General features: G+C 38.5%; 1 protein-coding gene across 1 annotated transcript in view; it reads right to left on the bottom strand.

Moving 5' to 3' along the window:
• Nucleotides 1–21,352, bottom strand: part of ARMC1 (armadillo repeat containing 1) — a 36,062-nt gene that overhangs the window by 3,531 nt on the left and 11,179 nt on the right. The window contains exon 4 of the mRNA XM_036830708.1: nucleotides 10,387–10,576. Coding sequence (XP_036686603.1) covers nucleotides 10,387–10,576 — 190 coding nt within the window. The remainder of the gene's footprint in view (nucleotides 1–10,386; nucleotides 10,577–21,352) is intronic.

Below are 21,352 nucleotides of genomic sequence, written 5' to 3'. Positions count from 1 at the left end.
AGGAGGGGGAGAGCAGTGTATGTGTATCAATTCAAAAGATGTAGATAGTAGCCTCTCTCCAATTTCTAAAGACTCCATAGTATAGCATGATTTGCAGCTGAGGAAATAAAGCAAAGGGAAAAATGCTTGTGACAATCCAAAATCAGGAATATCTTTCTAAAAGCCTTGATACATACACTAAAATAATGTACACTGCTTTCATTACTAGTGAGAGTAGACATGTTTCCCTGAGTAGCTGTCCAAAGCAGCAGTTAAGAGCGGGGTTCTGCAGCTAGACCCACGCTGCCTAGATTCAAATCCCATGTCCTTCACTTACCACTTCTACTATACCAGGAAGCTATTTAAATTTGGTGTGCTTCTGTCTCCTCATCTGTAAACTAGACTATAAGTACACCTTACAGTTTTGTGAAAAATAAATGCGTTAACACACCAGAAGGGTACCTGCAATTACTGCAATAAACGTTAGCTGATACTATTTACTGGAAATTACATCTCTTCTGGGAATTTCCCATTTTCCTGATAGATTTTCTTTTGTTGATTTTTTTAATATATATTTTTAATTTTTATTCTTTTTAATTGGAGTATAGTTGCTTTACAATGTTGTGTTAGTTTCTGCTGTACAATGAAGTGAATCAGCTCCATGTATACATATATCCCCTCCCTCTTGGACCTCCCTCCCACCCTCTCCCCCCATCCCACACATCTAGGTCATCACAGAGCACCGAGCTGAGCTCCCTGTGCTATGCAGCAGGTTCCCACTAGCTATCTATTTTACACACGGTAATAAGGCCACTAACCTGATGTCAATTATTCATTACAAATACTTTCCTACTTGTTTTTACATTTTAAGAATACATTTGACAAAGCAAAAACTTTACTGTTAAACTAGAGCTCTTCCCTAAAGCAATTTCTTCCACTGCCTTTATGCTTAAAGAAGCCTAGATTTCTTTAATTTCACAGTTTAATATTTTACATTTGACTTTTTAGTACACTTTGGATTTTTAGTATAAGATTCCCCCTCCCCTTCCCTTTCCATCCCTGCAAAACTGTCAGTTTTCTGGCACCATTTATTGAACAAACTGTCTGATGCTTCCTTTATCACAGGATAAGTTCTAATATATACTAGAGTCTGTTTCAGGACTTCCTTTACTCTCTTTTTAAATTTATTTATTTATTTATTTATTTTTGGCTGCGTTGGGTCTTCGTTGCTACGCACGGGCTTTCTCCAGTTGCAGAGAGCGGGGGCTACTCTTCATTGCAGTGTGTGGGCTTCTCATCGTGGTGGCTTCTCTTGTTGCGGAACATGAGCTCTAGGCGCGTGGGCTGCAGTAGTTGTGGCACGTGGGCTCAGTAGTTGCGGCTCGCAGGCTCCAGAGCACAGGCTCAGCAGTTGCAGTGCGTGGGCTTAGCTGCTCCTCAGCATGTGGGACCTTCCCGGACCAGGGTTTGAATCCGTGTCCCCTGCATTGGCAGGCAGATTCTTAACCACTGCACCACCAGGGAAGCCCCAGGACTTTCTTTACTCTTTTAATTTTTTTTTTTTTGTCAAGACCGCGTCATTTTGATTATAGAAATTTAATAGTATATTTTAATATATGGCAGGACACATCCTTTTATTACTCTTAGGTATCTTCTTAGTTGTCTATGTGTGAAGGCTTGACATTCATGGCTCCCTTTCTTGGGAACATGCACTCTTCCACAGATATCCACTGGCTCACTCCTAAGTTTTGGTTAAATGTCAGTTTCTCCAAGAGGATTTTTAAACCATCCTATTTAAAACTATAATCCACCATCCCACCCCTCAGCAATCCCTAGCTACCTTCCCTTTATTTTTCTCCATGGAACTTACCACTTCTACTATAAAACTTGGCTTGTTGACTGTCTCCTCCAACTATGAGATTAGCTTAATGAAGTCAAACATAGGATTTATGAGAACTTTTGCTTATTTTGGTCACTGCTGTATCCCTGGTGCCTAAAATAGTGCCTGGCACATACTAGGTGCCAGGTTATGCCACCAAAACATTACAGTACAGTTTCAGAGTTAACTTGCCTTTTTTTTTTTTTTTTTTTGGATTTTAGCAATTACATTTTTAAGATATAGTGGCCTATATTTTTTTAAATATATTTATTTATTTATTTACTTTTGGCTGCACTGGGTCTTCATTGCTGCACACGGGCTTTCTCTAGTTGTGGTGAGCGGGGGCTGCTCTTCATTGCGGTGCACGGGCTTCTCATTGCGGTGGCTTCCCTTGTTGCAGAGCACGGGCTCTAGGCGTACAGGCTTCAGTAGTTGTGGCACGTGGGCTCAGTAGTTGTGGCTCACAGGCTCAGTAATTGTGGCTCGCGGGCTCTAGAGTGCAGGCTCAGTAGTTGTGGCACACAGGCTTAGCTGCTCCGCGGCATGTGGGATCTTCCCAGACCAGGGCTCGAACCCGTGTCCCCTGCACTGGCAGGCGGATTCTTAACCACTGCGCAACAAGGGAAGCCCCCTATGTGGCCTATATTTTTGTGTGTGTGAGCTTTGTTGGGTTTTATTATTTGGCTTCTGCTAGCTTTAAAAAGGAACTGTACTGTTTTCATTCATTAACATTAAACAAATGGTACTGGTGACAATTTATATATCTTAATATCTTTCATTCAATTAATTTACATTTACCAGAACCTGCTTTCTAGAAACTTTTTGGGATCTTGTGGTCCCAGTTTCGATAAGATAGTTGTTAACTTATTTGGCAATGTCATGGATAATATGCATATGAAAAGTTTTCCCCAACCCCTGTTTACTGAATCCTAAATCCTGAGGGCTAGGTGCCCCAATACCACAATTAGAAAAAGCTGTGGATAATCCAATGTAACCTACCTGGCACAGCTAAAGAGATAAGTGGTAATCCACCAGTTGCCACCCCTAAATATGTGAAGGTATATAACTTATCACTGCTCAAGATAACTTCAGGGAGACCTCCAATTCCAGTCAAGATGGAGTAACAGGGACCAGATTTACCCTCAAGGCTTAAACAACTAAAAATACAGACAAAATAAAATGAATAAAACAATGATTCCCAGGTGTTGGAAAGCAGACACCCCCGAGAGAAGGAAAGCAAATGAAGTGAGGTTCACCAGCACAGCAGCGTATTGCCTGGAAAATTTTTAGGCTGCAACTCACAAAGCAGGAAGCCAAGCAGAACCAGCAGTCTCCCCAAGTTGAGGACACAAAGTCGAAAATTCAGGGAGGTCAAGGCAACTATAAATCATAGCACAGAGCATGAGAGGACACAGTTGCACAAAGGGGGCCCCTCAGAGAGAAGACACACACCAGAGATCGGCAATGGGTTCCACTCTGGTTTTCAGCTGAGTGATGACGGGTGCACGAATGTGAGGAAACAACCAGGCTGGAAAGGAATAGAAGGAACCATCCTGCGGACTCACACAGGGCTGGCAATACTTCCTGTCCCCATCAGCCAGAGCAGAGAGAACTGATATACACAGGGCATAAACAGAGAACCCAGAAGAGTATGGCCTCAGTAGTGTAGTAAAATTATCCCTAGGTTAAACGGTGCTGTAGTCTGCCCACCAGAGCTTAAAGGCAAGCCTCAAAAACATCCAATGTTTGCAAGTAACTTAACTGATCCAGAACAAAATTCAAGAATATTTAAAGGCTTTGCATACAAATATATGCTGTATCCCAATATGTAAAATTTGTAATATCTGGCATCCAATCAAAAATTATGAGGCATGCAAAGAAGCAAGAAAATACAACCTATAACTAGAAAAATCAACCTACAGAAACACACTCAAAAATAACACAGATGACTGAATTAGTTGACGAAGACATTAAACAGTTATTCTAACCATATTCTGTATGTTCAAATAGACAAAGTATAAACTGTTAAGGAGATATAAAAAAGGCTCAAATCAAACTTCTAGAGATAAATAAAATAATGTCTATGGTGAAAAAAAAACACTGGTTGAGATTAACAGCAAAGTGAATACCGGTAGAAGAAAAATTTAGCAAATATGGCAACAGAAACCATCCAATATGAAAGAGAAAAAAAGACTGAAAATGAAATTAACAGAGTATCAGTGAGCAATGGGACAACTTCACATGGTTGAATATGTCACAGGAATCCCTGAAAGACAGAAAGAATACTTGAAAAATTAATGGAAAAAATTGCCCAAATTTGCTGCAAACTATAAACTCAGATATCCAAGAATAAACATGAAGAAAATGATACCATGGCACATCATAAACAAACTGATCAAAAGCAATGATAAAAGAGAAACTATTAAAACAGGCAGAGGGAAAAAATAAGATACATTACATATTGAAGAACAAAAAAAAGAATGACAGAATTCTGAATAGAAACAATACAAGGGAGAAGACAGTGGGACAATATTCATAAAGTATGGTAAGAAAATGAACTGTCATCTAGAGTTCTATACACATAAAAATATCTTTCAAAAGAAAAATACAATAAGGACTTTTCCAGATACACACAACTCAAAGAGTTAGAGACTTCAATATCCATCTGACTTTTTTTTTTAATTAATTAATTAATTAATTTTTTGGCTGCATGGGGTCTTCATTGCCGTGTGCGGGCTTTCTCTAGTTGTGGCGAGTGGGGTCTGCTCTTAGTTGTGGTGCACGGGCTTCTCATTGCGGTGGCTTCTCTTGTTGCGGAGCACGGGCTCTAGGCGCGCGGGCTTCAGTAGTTGTGGCAAGCAGGCTCAGTAGTTGTGGCTCACGGGCTCTAGAGCGCAGGCTCAGTAGTTGTGGCTCACGGGCTTAGATGCTCTCCGGCATGTGGGATCTTCCCGGACCAGGGCTCGAACCCGTGTCCCCTGCATTGGCAGGAGGATTCTTAACCACTGTGCCACCATGGAAGCCCATCTGATTTTCAAAAATGGATAGAAAAGCTGGACAGAAGATCAACAAGGAAGAAGACGACTTAACACTGTAAACCAACTAAACCTAACAGACACTTGTAGAACACTCCGAACAAAGGTATATACATTCTCAAGTGCACATGGAACATTCGCCAGGATAGACCTTTAGGCCACAAGACAAGCCCCAACAAGTGTAAAAGAATTGAAATCATGCATATGAAATGAGATCAGAAATTGGTAACAGAAGGAAATTTGGGAAATTTATAAATATATGGAAATTAAACAACAAACTCCTAAACAACCAATGGGTCAAACAAGAAATCACCAAAAAAATTAGAAAATACTTTCAGATGAATGAAACGAAAAACTACATACCAAATCTGATGGTATGCAGAGACAGTAGTGCTTAGAGGGGAATTTATAGCTATAATAACTACATTAAAGTAGAAGAAAATCTCAAACCAATTACCTAATATTCCATTTAAGAAACAAGAAAAAAGGGCTTCCCTGATGGCACAGTGGTTAAGAATCCACCTGCCAATGCAGGGGACACAGGTTCAAGCCCTGGTCCGGGAAGATCCCACATGCCGCAGAGCAACTAAGCCCGTGCGCCACAACTACTGAGCCTGCGCTCTAGAGCCCGCGATCCACAACTACTCAGCCCATGAGCCCATGTGCCTAGAGCCCGTGCTCTGCAACAAGAGAAGCCACCGCAATGAGAAGCCTGCTTGCTGCAACTAGAGTAAGCCCACGTGCAGCAACAAAGACCCAACACAGCCAAAAAAAAAAAAAAAAAGAAAAAGAAGAGCAAAAAAAACCCAAAGCAAACGGAAGGAAGGAAATAATAAAGATTAGAGCAGGGGAAGAAAAGAAATAGAGAATGGGGGAGGGGTGGATAGAAAAATCGATGAAACCACAAGTTGGTACTTTGGAAAGAGCAACAAAATTGATACACCTTTAGCTAGACTGACGAAGAAAAGAGAGGAAGAAGACTCAAATTACTAACAGCAGGAATAAAAGAGGATATATCATGACCAATCTTACCAAAAGAAAAGGATTATAAGCAAATACTATGAACAATTGTATGCCAACACATCAGATAACCTCTATGAAATGATATATTCTTCAAAAGACAAAACCATAAACTGACTCAAGAAAATATGAATAAACCTATACAACAAGTGAAGCAACTGAATTAATAATCAGAACATTTCCCACAAAGAAAAGCCCAGGACCAAATGGCTTCACCGGTGAATTCTACTAAATGTTTAAAGAAGAGTAACACCTATCCTTCACAAACTCATACAGACACTTCCCAATTCCTCTTATGAAGCCAGGATTACCCTGATACCAAAACCAGAAAAAGACAGCACGGGGGAAAAAAAAGACTACAAACCAATATCCTGTATGAATACAGATGCAAAATGCCTCAATAATATACCAGCAAACTGAATCCAGAAGCACATTAAAAAGATTATGTACCATGACCAATTGGGATTTATCCTAGGAATGAAGGGTTGGTTCAACGTACGAAAATCAACTGATGCAATACATGATATTAACAGAACTAACTCATCTCAAGAATAAAGACAGGGCTTCCCTGGTGGCGCAGTGGTTGAGAATCTGCCTGCCAATGCAGGGGACACGGGTTCGAGCCCTGGTCTGGGAAGATCCCACATGCCGGGGAGCAACTGGGCCCGTGAGCCACAACTACTGAGCCTGCGCGTCTGGAGCCTGTGCTCCGCAACGAGAGGCCACGATAGTGAGAGGCCCGTGCACGGCAATGAAGAGTGGCCCCTGCTCACTGCAACTAGAGAAAGCCCTCGCACAGAAACGAAGACCCAACACAGCCAAAAATAAATAAATAAATTTATTTTAAAAAAAGAAAAAAAAAAGAATAAAGACAAATAATAAGCAATTTTTTTAAAAAATGGATAAAGAATGAACAGACATTTCTCCAAAAGAGAAACTCTGTGATAAATTAAAGACATACACAATAAACCCTAAGTCAACCACTAAAAATGGCCAATAAGCACGTGAAAAGATGCCATCATTGTAATTAGGTAAATGCAAATCAAAATCACAATAAGATACCACTTTACACCCACTAGAATAGCTATTTTTTTTTAAGAAATGGAAAATAAGAAATGTTGGCAGGGATGTGGAGAAACTTGACCCCTCACACCTTGCTGATGGGAATGTAAAATGGAGTGGCCACTGTGGAAAACAGTCTGGCAGTTGCTCGAAAAGCTAAACGTATCATCCAGCAATTCTACCCTTAAGAATATACCCAAGAGAACTGAGGACATATGTCCACACAAAAACCTGTACATAAATGTTCACAGCAGAATTATTCCTAATAGCCAAAGGTGGAAATAAGCCAAATGTCCATCCTCAGCAGACCTGTACTACTTACTGTAAGAAATGTTAATGGAGCCCTTCAGGCAGAAGGAAAATGATATTAGATGAAAATCTATATTTACACAAAGGAATAAAGAGCCCCAGAAATGGTAAATACGTGGGTAGACAGAAAATACTCTTATTTTTTAATGTCTTTAAATACTTGTAAATGGTTAAGATGGATGGTAATTCTATGCTAAGTGTAATTTACCACAAAAAAATTTTTTTAATCAAAAAAAAAGAATATTTAATGTAATAACAAAGTAATTTGGGGTTTATAACATATGCAGAAGTAAAACATATAACAAGAACACAAAGGCAGAGATAAGGCAGATGAAAGTATAGTGTTAAGTGTCTCATGCATGAAGTGATTAGTGTTAATTGAAGCTAGACTGATAAGTTAAAGATACAGAAAATAAACCCTAAATAAAATTCAAAAAAAAAAAAAAAGACACAAAAAATAAGCCCTAAATCAACCAACATAAAAGAAAGGAAGGAAGGAAAGAGAATTAAGGCAAATAAGCCAACAAAGGAGATAAAATGCAATCATAAAAAACTTTCAATTAGTCCAAAAGGCAGAAAAAGAGGAAAAGAGAACAAGGAACACATGGGACAAATAGAAAGCAATTAGCAAGATGGTTGTTTTAAATCCAGTCATATCAATGATCATATTAAAGGCAAATGATCCCAGCACTCCTGTTAAAAAGTAGAAATTTTTTGATTGGATTAAAAAAGCAAGGCCCAACTACATGGTGCCTATAAGAAATCCATGTGGAATACAGACACAAATAGAAGATACACACTATAATCAAAAGAATGCTTGAGCAGCTAATATTAAAAGCAGACAAGGGACTTCCCTGGCAGTCTACTGGTTAAGACCTTGCCTTCCAATACAGGGGGTGTGGGTTCGATCCCTAGTCAGGGAGCTAAGATACCACGTGCCTTGTGGCCAAAAAACCAAAACAGAAGCAATATTGTAACAAATTCAATAAAGACTTTAAAAATGGTCCACATTAAAAAAATATTAAAAAAAGAAGCAGACAAGGTAGAATGAGTTGAGAAAAAACTACACTGTACAACTACTACTGTATAATACTTTAAAAGACAGTACAATTGGTATTACATTTTCCTTAAACGTTTGGTAGAATTCACCAATGAAGATATCAAGGCCAGAAATTGTCTTTATGGAAAGATTTTAACTACAAATCCAATTTCTTTGATAGACACAGAGCTATTCATTCAGGTTATCCATTTCTTTTTGAGTGAGCTTTGGCAATCCATCTTTCAAGAAATTCTCCTGTTTCATCTACATTATCAAATTTATTGGCATAAAGTTATTCAAAATATTCACTTATTTTCCTTTCAGTGTCCATATTAAAAGATCTATAGCAATGCTGTCTCATTTCTGATACTGATATTTTGTGACTCTTCTCTTTTATTCTTGATCAATTTGGCTAGAGGTTTATCAATTTAATTGATCATGTCAAAGATCAGCTTTTGATTTTACTGATTTTTCTCTGTTTTCCATTCCACTGATTTCTGTTTTTTTTGTTTCTTCTGCTTACTTTGGATTTAATTTGCTCTTCTTTTTCTAGTTTCTTAAGGTAGAAGCTTAAGTCACTGAGACCCTTTCCTTTTTGTATATAAATATTCAGGCATTTGGTGCTAATGAATTCCCCTCTAAACTCTGCTTTAGCTGCTTCCCACAAATTCTGATACTACATCTTATTTTTTAATTAATTAATTTATTTATTTATTTTTGGCTGCATTGGGTCTTCATTGACGCATGCAGACTTTCTCTAGTTGCGGAGAGTGGGGGCTACTCTTTGTTGTGGTGCACAGGCTTCCCATTGTGGTGGCTTCTCTTTGTTGCAGAGCAAGGGCTCTAGGCACACGGGCTCAGCAGTTGTGGCTCGCGGGCTCTAGAGCACAAGCTCAGTAGTTGTGGTGCACAGGCTTAGTTGCTCCACGACATGTGGGATCTTCCTGGACGAGGGCTCTAACCCACATCCCCTGCCCTGGCAGATGGATTCTTAACCACTGCGCCACCAGGGAAGCCCCACATTTTTATTTTTATTCAGTTCAAAATACTTCCTAATTTCTCCTTTGATTTCTTCATTGACCCATGGATTATTTTAGAAATGTGTTAGTTTCCAAACTTCTTAGGGGGTTTTCCAGGTATCTTTCTGTGATTGATTTCTAACTTGCTTTTCATTGTGCTCAGAGAACACACTTTGCTTGGTTCTAATTCTTTTAAATCAGGACTTGTTTTATGGGACACAATATGGTCTATCTTGGTAAACGTTTCATGTGCACATGAAAAGAATGAATAATATCTTGAGGCTGAGTGGGGCTTTCTATAAATATCAGTTAGGTTAAGTTGGTTGTTAGTGTTGCATCTTCTATATCCCTGTTGACTTTCTGTATACTTGTTCTATTAATTGAGACAATGGTATTCAAATCTCCAGCTCTAGCTGTGAATTTATTTCTCCTTGCATTTCTGTCAGTTTTTGCTTCATATACTTTGAAGTTCTATTACTAGGGCATAAATATTTACAATGGTTATGTCCTTTGAATAACTGACCCATTAAGCACAAAAATGCCCCTCTTTATCAGAATTAAATGCTAATATTGGGACTTATTCTTTTCTTTTTAATTTATTTATTTTTATTTATCTATTTTTGGCTGTGTTGGGTCTTCGTTGCTGCATGCGGGCTTTCTCTAGTTGTGGCGAGCGGGGGCTACTCTTCGTTGCAGTCTGTGGGCTTCTCATTGTCGTGGCTTCTTTGGTGCGGAGCACGGGCTCTAGGCACGTGGGCTTCAGTAGTTGTGGCACATGGGCTTCAGTAGTTGTGGATCGCGGGCTCTAGAGCGCAGGCTCAGTAGTTGTGGCGCATGGGCTTAGTTGCTCCACGGCATGTGGGATCTTCCTGGACCAGGGCTCGAACCCGTGTCCCCTGCATTGGCAGGCGGATTCTTAACCACTGTGCCACCAGGGACGCCAGGGACTTATTATTAAAGATTGTTAGCAGGTGACACTGAGATAACCAGTTAACATGATTTCTCTCTCCCATGTTATGAACCATGTGTTTATAAAAGTCTTACCGTATCATCAAGACCATCTATATGCAAAACCACTGTTTTGGCACGTTTGTTTGTGGTTCCCAGAAAAAACTGAGCTTTCCTTCGACGTGAATTCATTTCATTGAAACTATCACCATCTGCCATGTTGGAAGACTGAAGAATTTCATAGATTTCAGAGGCCAGCAGTTTTGTTTCTCCTGGAGTTGTAGTCCTTGAAAAGAAACATATAAATTAACAAAGTAGTCTTGTCACTTCTACTGATTCTGTAATTTTATTCCTCAACTTGGCAAAACCTTGTTTTCTTCATTCTGATCTATACTTTATTTCTAGAGTCACACAGGCTACATCTACTTAGATAAACAAAGCAATTACAGACCACAGACTGGCAAAAATGGTTATAGGAAATAAATACTCCCACCACCACTATTTTTAACTTCCTTTATTTCATAGTTCAAAGTGTCATCATTTTCTTTTTTTTTTTTTTTAATTTTATTTATTTATTTATTTATGGCTGTGTTGGGTCTTCGTTTCTGTGCGAGGGCTTTCTCCAGCTGCAGCAAGCGGGGGCCACTCTTCATTGCGGTGCGCGGGCCTCTCACTATCGCGGCCTCTCTTGTTGCGGAGCACAGGCTCCAGACGCGCAGGCTCAGTAGTTGTGGCTCACGGGCCTAGTTGCTCCGCGGTATGTGGGATCTTCCCAGACCAGGGCTCGAACCCGTGTCCCCTGCATTGGCAGGCAGATTCTCAACCACTGCGCCACCAGGGAAGCCCTGTCGTCATTTTCATACGGTAATAAATTCCTTTCTGGAAGATTTTCAATTTCTATCTACTTAAAACCAAAAGATTTTAAAAGAATAACATAGTCAAATCAACATGATGGTCCCACTGTTGTTCTAAGTACATTTTCTGGTATACCTCATAGGACTAATTTTATTGCTGCCCTTCCTACGAAACAGTGAAGGGAATACCTCTATAGACACAGATCTCCCTTAAAGCTAAGTAAAATTTTGTCTTAGGCAAAATGAAATTTGCAAAAGCATATAAGAAAAAATGAAGTAGAAATGAAGTTACAAAAAATGGTTCTGAAGAACCTAGGGGCAGGGCAGGAATAAAGACGCAGACCTAGAGAATGGGACTTGAGGACATGGGGAGGGGGAAGGGTAAGCTGAGACGAAGTGAGAGAGTGGCATTGACATATATACACTACCAAACGTAAAATAGATAGCTAGTGGGAAGCAGCCGCATAGCAGCTCGGTGCTTTGTGACCACCTAGAGGGATGGGATAGGGAGGGTGGGAGGGAGACGCAAGAGGGAGGGGATATGGGGATATATGTATACGTATAGCTGATTCACTTTGTTATACAGCAGAAACTAACACAACACTGTAAAGCAATTATACTCCAATAAAAATGTTAAAAAAAAAAACGAAGTTACTTCTTGATCTAGGCACTATATGAGGTATCACAAATATCTATGCATGTTGCTGTTCAACAAATTAATTATAAATAATTATTGCCTTATTTGTTAAAAATGCTTTTAAAACCAAAAAGAAAAGGCCAAGAGCATCTACAGATTTGGAAGCAGGTATTTTAGTCTTAAAAAAAAAAAAAAAAAATTACTATTCAAATACTGTGATTCAAAACATTCAAGTACAAAAAGTCTAGAGTTACATGGTACAGTTGGCCATAAACATAAGAAAGACTGTATAATTAAACAAGTATTAATTGCCCTAATCTTCTTAGGCAAGTGAAAATTGAAAGAGCTGATTAATGCCCTGGATTTAGTTCAGTCTTTAAAATATGACACCCGAGAAAAGACTACCTTGAAAAGCTCTTTCATCTAAATAATTGGAATTCTGCTCTCAATAATTTACTATTCCATAATGAAGTTTATTGATTCCTCACCACTTTTTCTAAATAGTTATCCATATTGAAAATGTTCAAAATGTTATTCATAAAACACAACTGAAAGGTGAACTCTGATCTTCATTATATATCAAAAATAATTCTCATTTTGATGTATTTCCTCACTGGTCATAAATACCAATTCACTCTAATTCTATATAGATGCTACTAATAACATTTTATACTGCCTATAAAAGCCAGTTAAGACTTCCATATACTTCATGAAAGCAGTGAATATGCTATTTTAATGTTAAAGACTTGCGATCATCTTTTGAAGATCTTCACAACTTTTCCTTTAGGAGTTGGTTTTGCTTTTTTTTTTTCTGTGTTGTTCACTAAGAAAAAGTGTTCTTATAACATTTATGCGACTCAGAAAATCATCCTTCATCTTTCAATGCAAAACCAATCCTAACTTAAAAAGGGTTCTAAGAAGGCAGTCAACAGCTCTGCTTAGGTAACAATGAAGTCCAAAGGCAGGAAACTATGATCCTTGAGCAAAAGTCTGTCATTTACATATCATCTCTGGCTGCTTTGACCCACAAGGGCAGAGCTGAGCGCGGCAACAGAGACTGTGAGCCCAACAAAGCCTAAAATAGTTACTATCTGGCTTTTTATTTTACAGAAAAAAAGTTGCCACCCTTTGTTCTAAAAACTTTACAGAAAACAACATAAAAATCAAGGCAAAATGGAGCAGCATTTTCAAGAATCACAAGAAAACAAAAGGTGAACCATGGATCCAGTCCAGTTGTCCTTCAAGTATCAAGGTTACAGAAAAGGAGTTTTAAACATGAAAGAACTCAAGGAATATTAGAGTCTTACTTGAGCAATCTACTAGGGAATTAAGCTTCAACCAACAAAGAGATGACTGGGAAAACTTTAGCAAAAGGACTGATGATGAGCATTTTACACATTTAACTGTAGATCTAAATTTAAAACTAGAGTGGAAAGAGAATAGAATATATAAATGTTCTGATAAAGTAGAAATAATGCAACTTAAAAAAAGAAAGGAAAAGGGAGAAGAAAAGGGAAAAGTAGAAAAGTCATTGACTATGGGAGTGAAAGATTACCATTAAAACTAACAAGCAAGATGGTGAAAGTTTAAATAAGAAAACAGAAAACTTAGAACATTTCTTTAAATTATAAGTACAAGGTAACCACTATAACAATAAGACAAATCAGAAGAAATTTTCAAGATAAAAGAAGGAAAACAACCAGGCACAGAAACACAACTATGATAATATACATGGTAATTACAACAAAAATGGGTTAAGATGAAATATATCAGTAACAGCAATAAACATAAATGGACCTAGCTCACTAATTTAAAAGATTTTCTTTTTTTATTTTAATTTTATTGGAGTATAGTTGATTTACAATGTTGTGTTAGTTTCAGGTGTCCAGCAGAGTGAATCAGTTATACATATACATATATTCATTCTTTTTCAGATTCTTTTCCCATATAGGTTATTGAGTAGATAGAGTTCCCTGTGCTATACAGTAGGTCCTTGTTGGTTATCTATTTTATATGTAGTACTGTGTGTATGTTAATCCCAAGCTCCTACTTTATTCCCCCCACTAAAAGATTTTCATTTTGACTCACAAAACAAGACACAACTAAAACTGATTCAGAAATAAAGGAAAGGGGCTTCCCTGGTGGCGCAGTGGTTAAGAATCTGCCTGCCAATGCAGGAGACACGGGTTCAAGCCCTGCTCCAGGAAGATCCCACATGCCGCGGAGCAACTAAGCCGTGCACCACAACTACTGAGCCTGTGCTCTAGAGCCTGTGAGCCACAACTCCTGAGCCTGTGTGCCACAACTACTGAAGCCCGTGTGCCTAGAGCCCATGCTCCGCAACAAGAGAAGCCACGACAATGAGACGCCCGCGTACTGCAACAAAGAGTAGCCCCTGCTCACCACAACTAGAAAAGCCCACACACAGCAACAAAGACCCAACACAGCCAAAAATAAAAAACAAACAAATAAATAAATAAATTTATAAAAAAAAAAAAAGAAAGGAATGGGTAAGTGTAGATGAGGCATATAGAAACAATAAGAACAGGAATTGTGTACTGATATCACACAAAGTAGAATTCCAGCCCCAAATCCAAGCATTAAACATGACAAAGGACACATTTTTTTCTCCTAAAATACATACTTCACAATGACTATATATAAGTTATGAAGACATATATACCAAACAACAACACGTATGGAGAAAGAATAAAGCAAATGTTCAAATAGTAAAACAAGGGACTTTCTGGTGGTCCAGCGGTTAAGACTCTGTGCTCCCAGTGCAGGGGGCCTGGGTTCGATCCCTGGTCAAGGAACTAGATCCCACATGCTGCAACTAAAAGCCCGCATGCCTCAACTAAAAGACCCCCGCACAACGCGACAAAGATCTCGTGCCACAACTAAGACCCAGGGCAGCCAAAATAAATAAATATTTAAAAAAACAAAAAACAAAAACACAGTAAAACAAATGGTAAAATCTAAAATCTGGTGACTACTGGTGTACTTATCTACGCATCAGTGTACTGTTTGTACAACTTTTCTGAAAGTCTGATGTCATTTCAAACTAAAGTTTAAAAAATATGTATGTATAAACATATTTAAATGAAAAGATAAATGGCATTATGGATCTATTTTTGAATTTTTATAAATAAACCACATACTGCATACTTGTAAAAATATTTTAAATAGTATTTAAAGAAAATAAAAGAACACAGAAGAAAGGCATAAAGAAATGAAGCACATACTTTTCATCCAAGATTTTAGCAAGAAGAATAGACCACCATTACTGTGGCACTGTTTCAAAATCTAGAATTTTAGGAAGTTCTCCAGATGAAATGAGGTACTTTAAAGTTGAGATGCCACATTTTATTAAAGTGACTTTTATTTATAGCATACTTCATGTTAGATATTCACAAGTGCTTTCATAAAATACATTTTGTATCAGAAGTATTACTCCTGAAATACCAATTAACAAATGTCTTAAACTGCATTTAGATATTTTCCTAGATTGACATTTTGAAAATTCTCTTCACAAAGCATCCAGGGTTAAAAATAAAATGTAAAAAGGTTCTAACCTCTAAGGACAAGTTTTCATTTATGGAAGATTAAAATTAGAACACAATGCCAGATTCATTTTGAGTGACAGAGAACTTAAAATTCTCTTCACAATTGAAGAACTGAAAGTAACAGTGACTTTGAAATCAATCCAACTGTCGATCTGTAAGCACCAATTTGACCTAAACATTAAGTCAAACCTGCTATTGAATAACGTGCTAAAATCTCAGCAAAATTTTGTAGCAAAACATAATTTGATTAAAGGGCAAAAATTTTAATGCGCAGAATTTTCCCTATTTTATAAAACACTGCTCTCTGCTTCTCATGTTAAGAATAACCTCCACTCTCCCCACCTACTTCTGCTTTCTGGTTTCCCCTTTGATCACTCCAGATGAAGGTTTCTCTTCAGTGAATAAAGCAGCATCCCTCCACAACAGATTTTCTTTGTTCTACGGGTCTTACTGGGGTATGGGAAGATCCTTTTGCTGCTTCCCTAGTTGTATAGTTCCACAGAATCATAGCTGCATCTCCCCCTAACTCAGTACTGCTAAACAGAGAGAAAAACTGATCCGAACCCCACCCTGACTGCCTAGCTGTCCTGGGGCAGCCACTTCACTGAAAACAACTGGGGTATATAACATAGCTCTCTTGTGCTATGGCTTACCAAGGTGACCTATATAAGAATGGAAGAGTGGTCAATCAGTCATCTGTATCTGCCAACACAGACGTCAAGAAGTAAAACTGTCACTGTTTGCGGATGACATGATACTATACATAGAGAATCCTAAAAATGCCACCAGAAAACTGCTAGAGCTAATTAATGAATATGGTAAAGTTGCAGGATACAAAATTAATGCACAGAAATCTCTTGCATTCCTATACACTAATGATGAAAAATCTGAAAGAGAAATTATGGAAACACTCCCATTTACCATTGCAACAAAAAGAATAAAATACCTAGGAATAAACCTACCTAGGGAGACAAAAGACCTGTATGCAGAAAACTATAAGACACTGATGAAAGAGATTAAAGATGATACCAACAGATGGAGAGATATACCATGTTCTTGGATTGGAAGAATCAACATTGTGAAAATGAGTATACTACCCAAAGCAATCTACAGATTCAATGCAATCCCTATCAAATTACCAATGGCATTTTTTACGGAGCTAGAACAAATCATCTTAAAATTTGTATGGAGACACAAAAGACCCCGAATAGCCAAAGCAGTCTTGAGGCAAAAAAATGGAGCTGGAGGAATCAGACTCCCTGACTTCAGACTCTACTACAAAGCTACAGTAATCAAGACAATATGGTACTGGCACAAAAACAGAAACATAGATCAATGGAACAAGATAGAAAGCCCAGAGATTAACCCACGCACCTATGGTCAACTAATCTATGACAAAGGACGCAAAGATATACAGTGGAGAAAAGACAGTCTCTTCAATAAGTGGTGCTGGGAAAACTGGATAGCTACATGTAAAAGAATGAAATTAGAATACTCCCTAAAACCATACACAAAAATAAACTCAAAATGGATTAGAGACCTAAATATAAGACTGGACACTATAAAACTCTTAGAGGAAAACATAGGAAGAACACTCTTTGACATAAATCACAGCAAGATCTTTTTTGATCCACCTCCTAGAGTAATGGAAATAAAAACAAAAATAAACAAATGGGACCTAATGAAACTTCAAAGCTTTTGCACAGCAAAGGAAACCATAAACAAGACGAAAAGACAACCCTCAGAATGGGAGAAAATATTTGCACATGAATCAATGGACAAAGGATTAATCTCCAAAATATATAAACAGCTCATTCAGCTCAATATTAAAGAAACAAACACCCCAATCCAAAAATGGGCAGAAGACCGAAATAGACATTTCTCCAAAGAAGACATACAGGCGGCCACGAAGCACATGAAAAGATGCTCAATATCACTAATTATTAGAGAAATGCAAATCAAAACTACAATGAGGTATCACCTCACTCCTGTTAGAATGGGCATCATCAGAAAATCAACAAACAACAAATGCTGGAGAGGGTGTGGAGAAAAGGGAACCCTCCTGCACTGCTGGTGGGAATGTAAATTGATACAGCCACTATGGAGAACAATATGGAGGTTCCTTAAAAAACTAAAAATAGAATTACCATATGACCCAGCAATCCCACTACTGGGCATATACCCAGAGAAAACCGTAATTCAAAAAGACACATGCAGGGCTTCCCTGGTGGCGCAGTGGTTGAGAGTCTGCCTGCCAATGCGGGGGACACGGGTTCGAGCCCTGGTCTGGGAGGATCCCACATGCCACGGAGCGACTGGACCCGTGAGCCGCAATTACTGAGCCTGCGCGTTTGGAGCCTGTGCTCCGCAACAAGAGAGGCCCGCGACAGTGAGAGGCCCACGCACTGCAATGAAGAGTGGCCCCCGCTTGCCACAACTAGAGAAAGCCCTCGCACAGAAACGAAGACCCAACACAGCCATAAATAAATAAGCAAATAAATAAATAAAATTAAAAGCAGAAATAATAACATATTAAAAAAAAAAAAAAAAAAAAAGACACATGCACCCGAATGTTCATTGCAGCACTATTTACAATAGCCAGATCATGGAAGCAACCTAAATGCCCATCAACAGACGAATGGATAAAGAAGTTGTGGTACATATATACAATGGAATATTACTCAGCCATAAAAAGGAACGAAATTGAGTCATTTGTTGAGAAGTGGATGGATCTAGAGACTGTCATACAGAGTGAAGTAAGTCAGAAAGAGAAAAACAAATATCGTATATTAATGCATGTATGTGGAACCTAGAAAAATGGTACAGATGAGCCAGTTTGCAGGGCAGAAGTTGAGACACAGATGTAGAGAATGGACATATGGACACCAAGGGGGGAAAACTGCGGTGGGGTGGGGATGGTGGTGTGCTGAATTGGGCGATTGGGATTGACATGTATACACTGATGTGTATAAAATTGATGCCTAACAAGAACCTGCAGTATAAAACAACAAACAAACAAAACAACTAATACTAAACTTTCATTGGGTTATTTGTATGGAAATATGTTAATATAAATGTTTCAGACATTACATGAAATTTCTAAAAATCTATATTTGTATTTGTATGGAAATATGTATGGAAATATGTTAATATAAATGTTTCAGATATTACATGAAATTTCTAAAAATCTTATATGTTCTGGTATAATGTTATAAGTAATAATCCTAGTTATTACTTTAAAATGTATATCTCAGAAATAACTAATTTTCTTGTCAACTGCATTATTATGAACTTTCATCAAATCTTTAACAGTGGTCATTTTTAAGTCTTTTGTCATTTACAGACAGTTCTGGGTGTACTCTGATGCTTTTGCAAATATGTTCCTATAAAAGGGGTTCATCTTCAAGAAATTCATGGAAAAGACTCTGACAAGTACAGGTTTCTGGTAACTGACTGTACTGTTGAACTGAATGAATAAGCATTTTCAGAACTCTAATGAAAAACTGATGAACTCATAAAAGTGCTAACAAAAGATCAAGATGAAAAAAAAAAAATTAATTACATGGGACTGAGTGAACTGATGAGGATGAGTATAATTTTTGTGACTTTCTGTCTGAATAAAAAAAAAAAAATCCCACAAGGACTCAGAGGCAAAGAATATACAAATCAATTTTCACTGCAAAGTAAAGGAGCTGTTACAGTGGAGGATTACTGGACTGAATGTCAATATTATGACATAGTATGAGTGTGTTTCATGTTTGGTAATTGCAATCATTGTTGCTTTTGTTGTGGTCATCCATGTACAATGCTTGGTGTCAGTCTACTTATCTCTTGTAAAAATAAAATACAGTGTGTGTGAAAAAAAAATATGTAATGTACAGTACAGGGTATATAGTCAGTATATTGTAGCACCTTTTTTGGAGTCTAGTCTATAAAAATATCTAATCACTATGTGGTATACCTGAAACTAATATAATATTGTAAGTCAACTGTATGTCATTAAAAAAGCCAAAAAATTAAATTTATATACAAATTCAAAAAAAAAAAAAATGCAAAATAACGTCTAAAGAACATATGTCTACAGTGTCAAAACAATTATGCATATATAAAACTCACCCTGCTCTATATGATAAAAACTTTTCCTTTTGATTATTTGAGAATTTTTAATACAGGTACCCAAAAGAAAAAAGTAAATGAGGAGAAAATAATAATGCCAGAGCAATCTAATTTCTTAAAAAAGGAAAATGAGGGACTTCCCTGGTGGTCCAGTGGTAAGAATCCACCTTCCAATGCAGGGGACTCGGGTTTGATCCCTGGTCAGAGAACTAAGATCGCACATGCCGCGGGGCAACTAAGCCCGCGTGCCACAACTACAGAGCCTGCGTGCCACAAACTACAGAGCCCACGTGCCCTGGAGCCCCGGCATTCTGGAGCCTCCTCGCCACCACTACAGAGACCATGTGCCCTGGAGCCCTGCACCACAACTAGAGAAGAGAAAACCCGCAGGCCACAACTAGAGAGAAGTCCGCGTGCCTCAACAAAAGATCCCGTGTGCCGCAACTAAGACCTGACGCAGCCAAAAATAAATAATAAATAAATTAAAGAAAGAAAGAAAGAAAGAAAATCATGTCCAAGCCATGAGATAATTCACAACACAAAGCTAAACATGCTGAACCAAAACCTGATTCTAATACTTCACAGTCTTAATGTTTATAAGCTAAAACACATAGTTTTATTGACCTTCTGATAACAGTAACTGATAAATTCTAAGATGATTATTTTGGTAAACAGAGGTGACTTTCAAAAAAGCTTGAAAGGTAACCTTCAAATCTGAGATCTCCAACAGCCAAATGAGCTGGAAAATATACATGAAAATTATTACATCATATCTCCACTTTTGAGAGGGGTATAGGACCAAATTATAATGGCGTATGCAATGAATGCATACCTGTTTTACTGCTGGAAGAGCCAGCGACGATCACCGCAGTGTCCTAAAAAACATACCTCATTTGTATTAAAGAGAAGCTGCTTGTGGAAACCGTGGAGACACACTGCTTGGATCTCCCTTTAAGAAGGAAACCTGCCCTTTGGCTACAGGGAGTAGAATAGTAGAGCCACCAGCAGTAGTGGCTTTGAGATCTCTCACACCATTCAATCCTTCATTCCAAGGCCTGACCGTTCCCAGGGAGACCCCACCCAGTGCCTGGGCAGCAGGGGCACTATAGGGCCTGGCCATTTCTGCCCAATGCAAGACTCATCTACAGGGTGATCCTCGCTTTGGAGCTCCCCCTTGAGCTGTCTGTCAGATTTGCATTGCAATCTGAGACTCTCCTTGCCCCATTCGGTTTCCTCTTCACTTTCCTTTTACAGATGTCAGATCTGCATTGCAGTCTAACAACTATAGTCCAATCCTTCTTCATTCCCTTCTATCTCTACAGACCATATCTCACAATAAACCTCTTCCATTTCTAACTCCATCTCAAGATCTCCTTCCCAGATGACATTACAAGATAATGACCTGAACTGACACAATACTTCTCTTATAAAGATACAAGTTGTTGGTCTTCCCTGGTGGTGCAGTGGTTGAGAATCCGCCTGCCAATGCAGGGGACACGGGTTTGAGCCCTGGTCCAGGAAGATCCCACATGCCGCAGAGCAACTAAGCCCGTGCGCCACAACTCCTGAGACTGTGCTCTAGAGCCCACGAGCCACAACTACTGAGCCCGCGTGCCACAACTACTGAAGCTCGTGTGCCTAGAGCCCGTGCTCCACAACGAGAGAAGCCACCGCAATGAGAAGCCCGCGCACCGCAACGAAGAGTAGCCCCCTCTCGCCACAACTAGAAAAAGCCCGCGCGCAGCAACAGAGACCCAATACAGCCAAAAATATATAAATAAAATAAATAAATTTATTTAAAAAAAAATAATAATAATAATAATTACATGCCATTAAAACATACTAGGAACAAGAACAATGCAACCTCATATTTTATACAACACTTCAGA

Source organism: Balaenoptera musculus, chromosome 17 (assembly GCF_009873245.2).
Source record: "Balaenoptera musculus isolate JJ_BM4_2016_0621 chromosome 17, mBalMus1.pri.v3, whole genome shotgun sequence".
NCBI lineage: Eukaryota > Metazoa > Chordata > Mammalia > Artiodactyla > Balaenopteridae > Balaenoptera > Balaenoptera musculus.
This window is presented reverse-complemented; position numbering and strand designations above follow the sequence as displayed.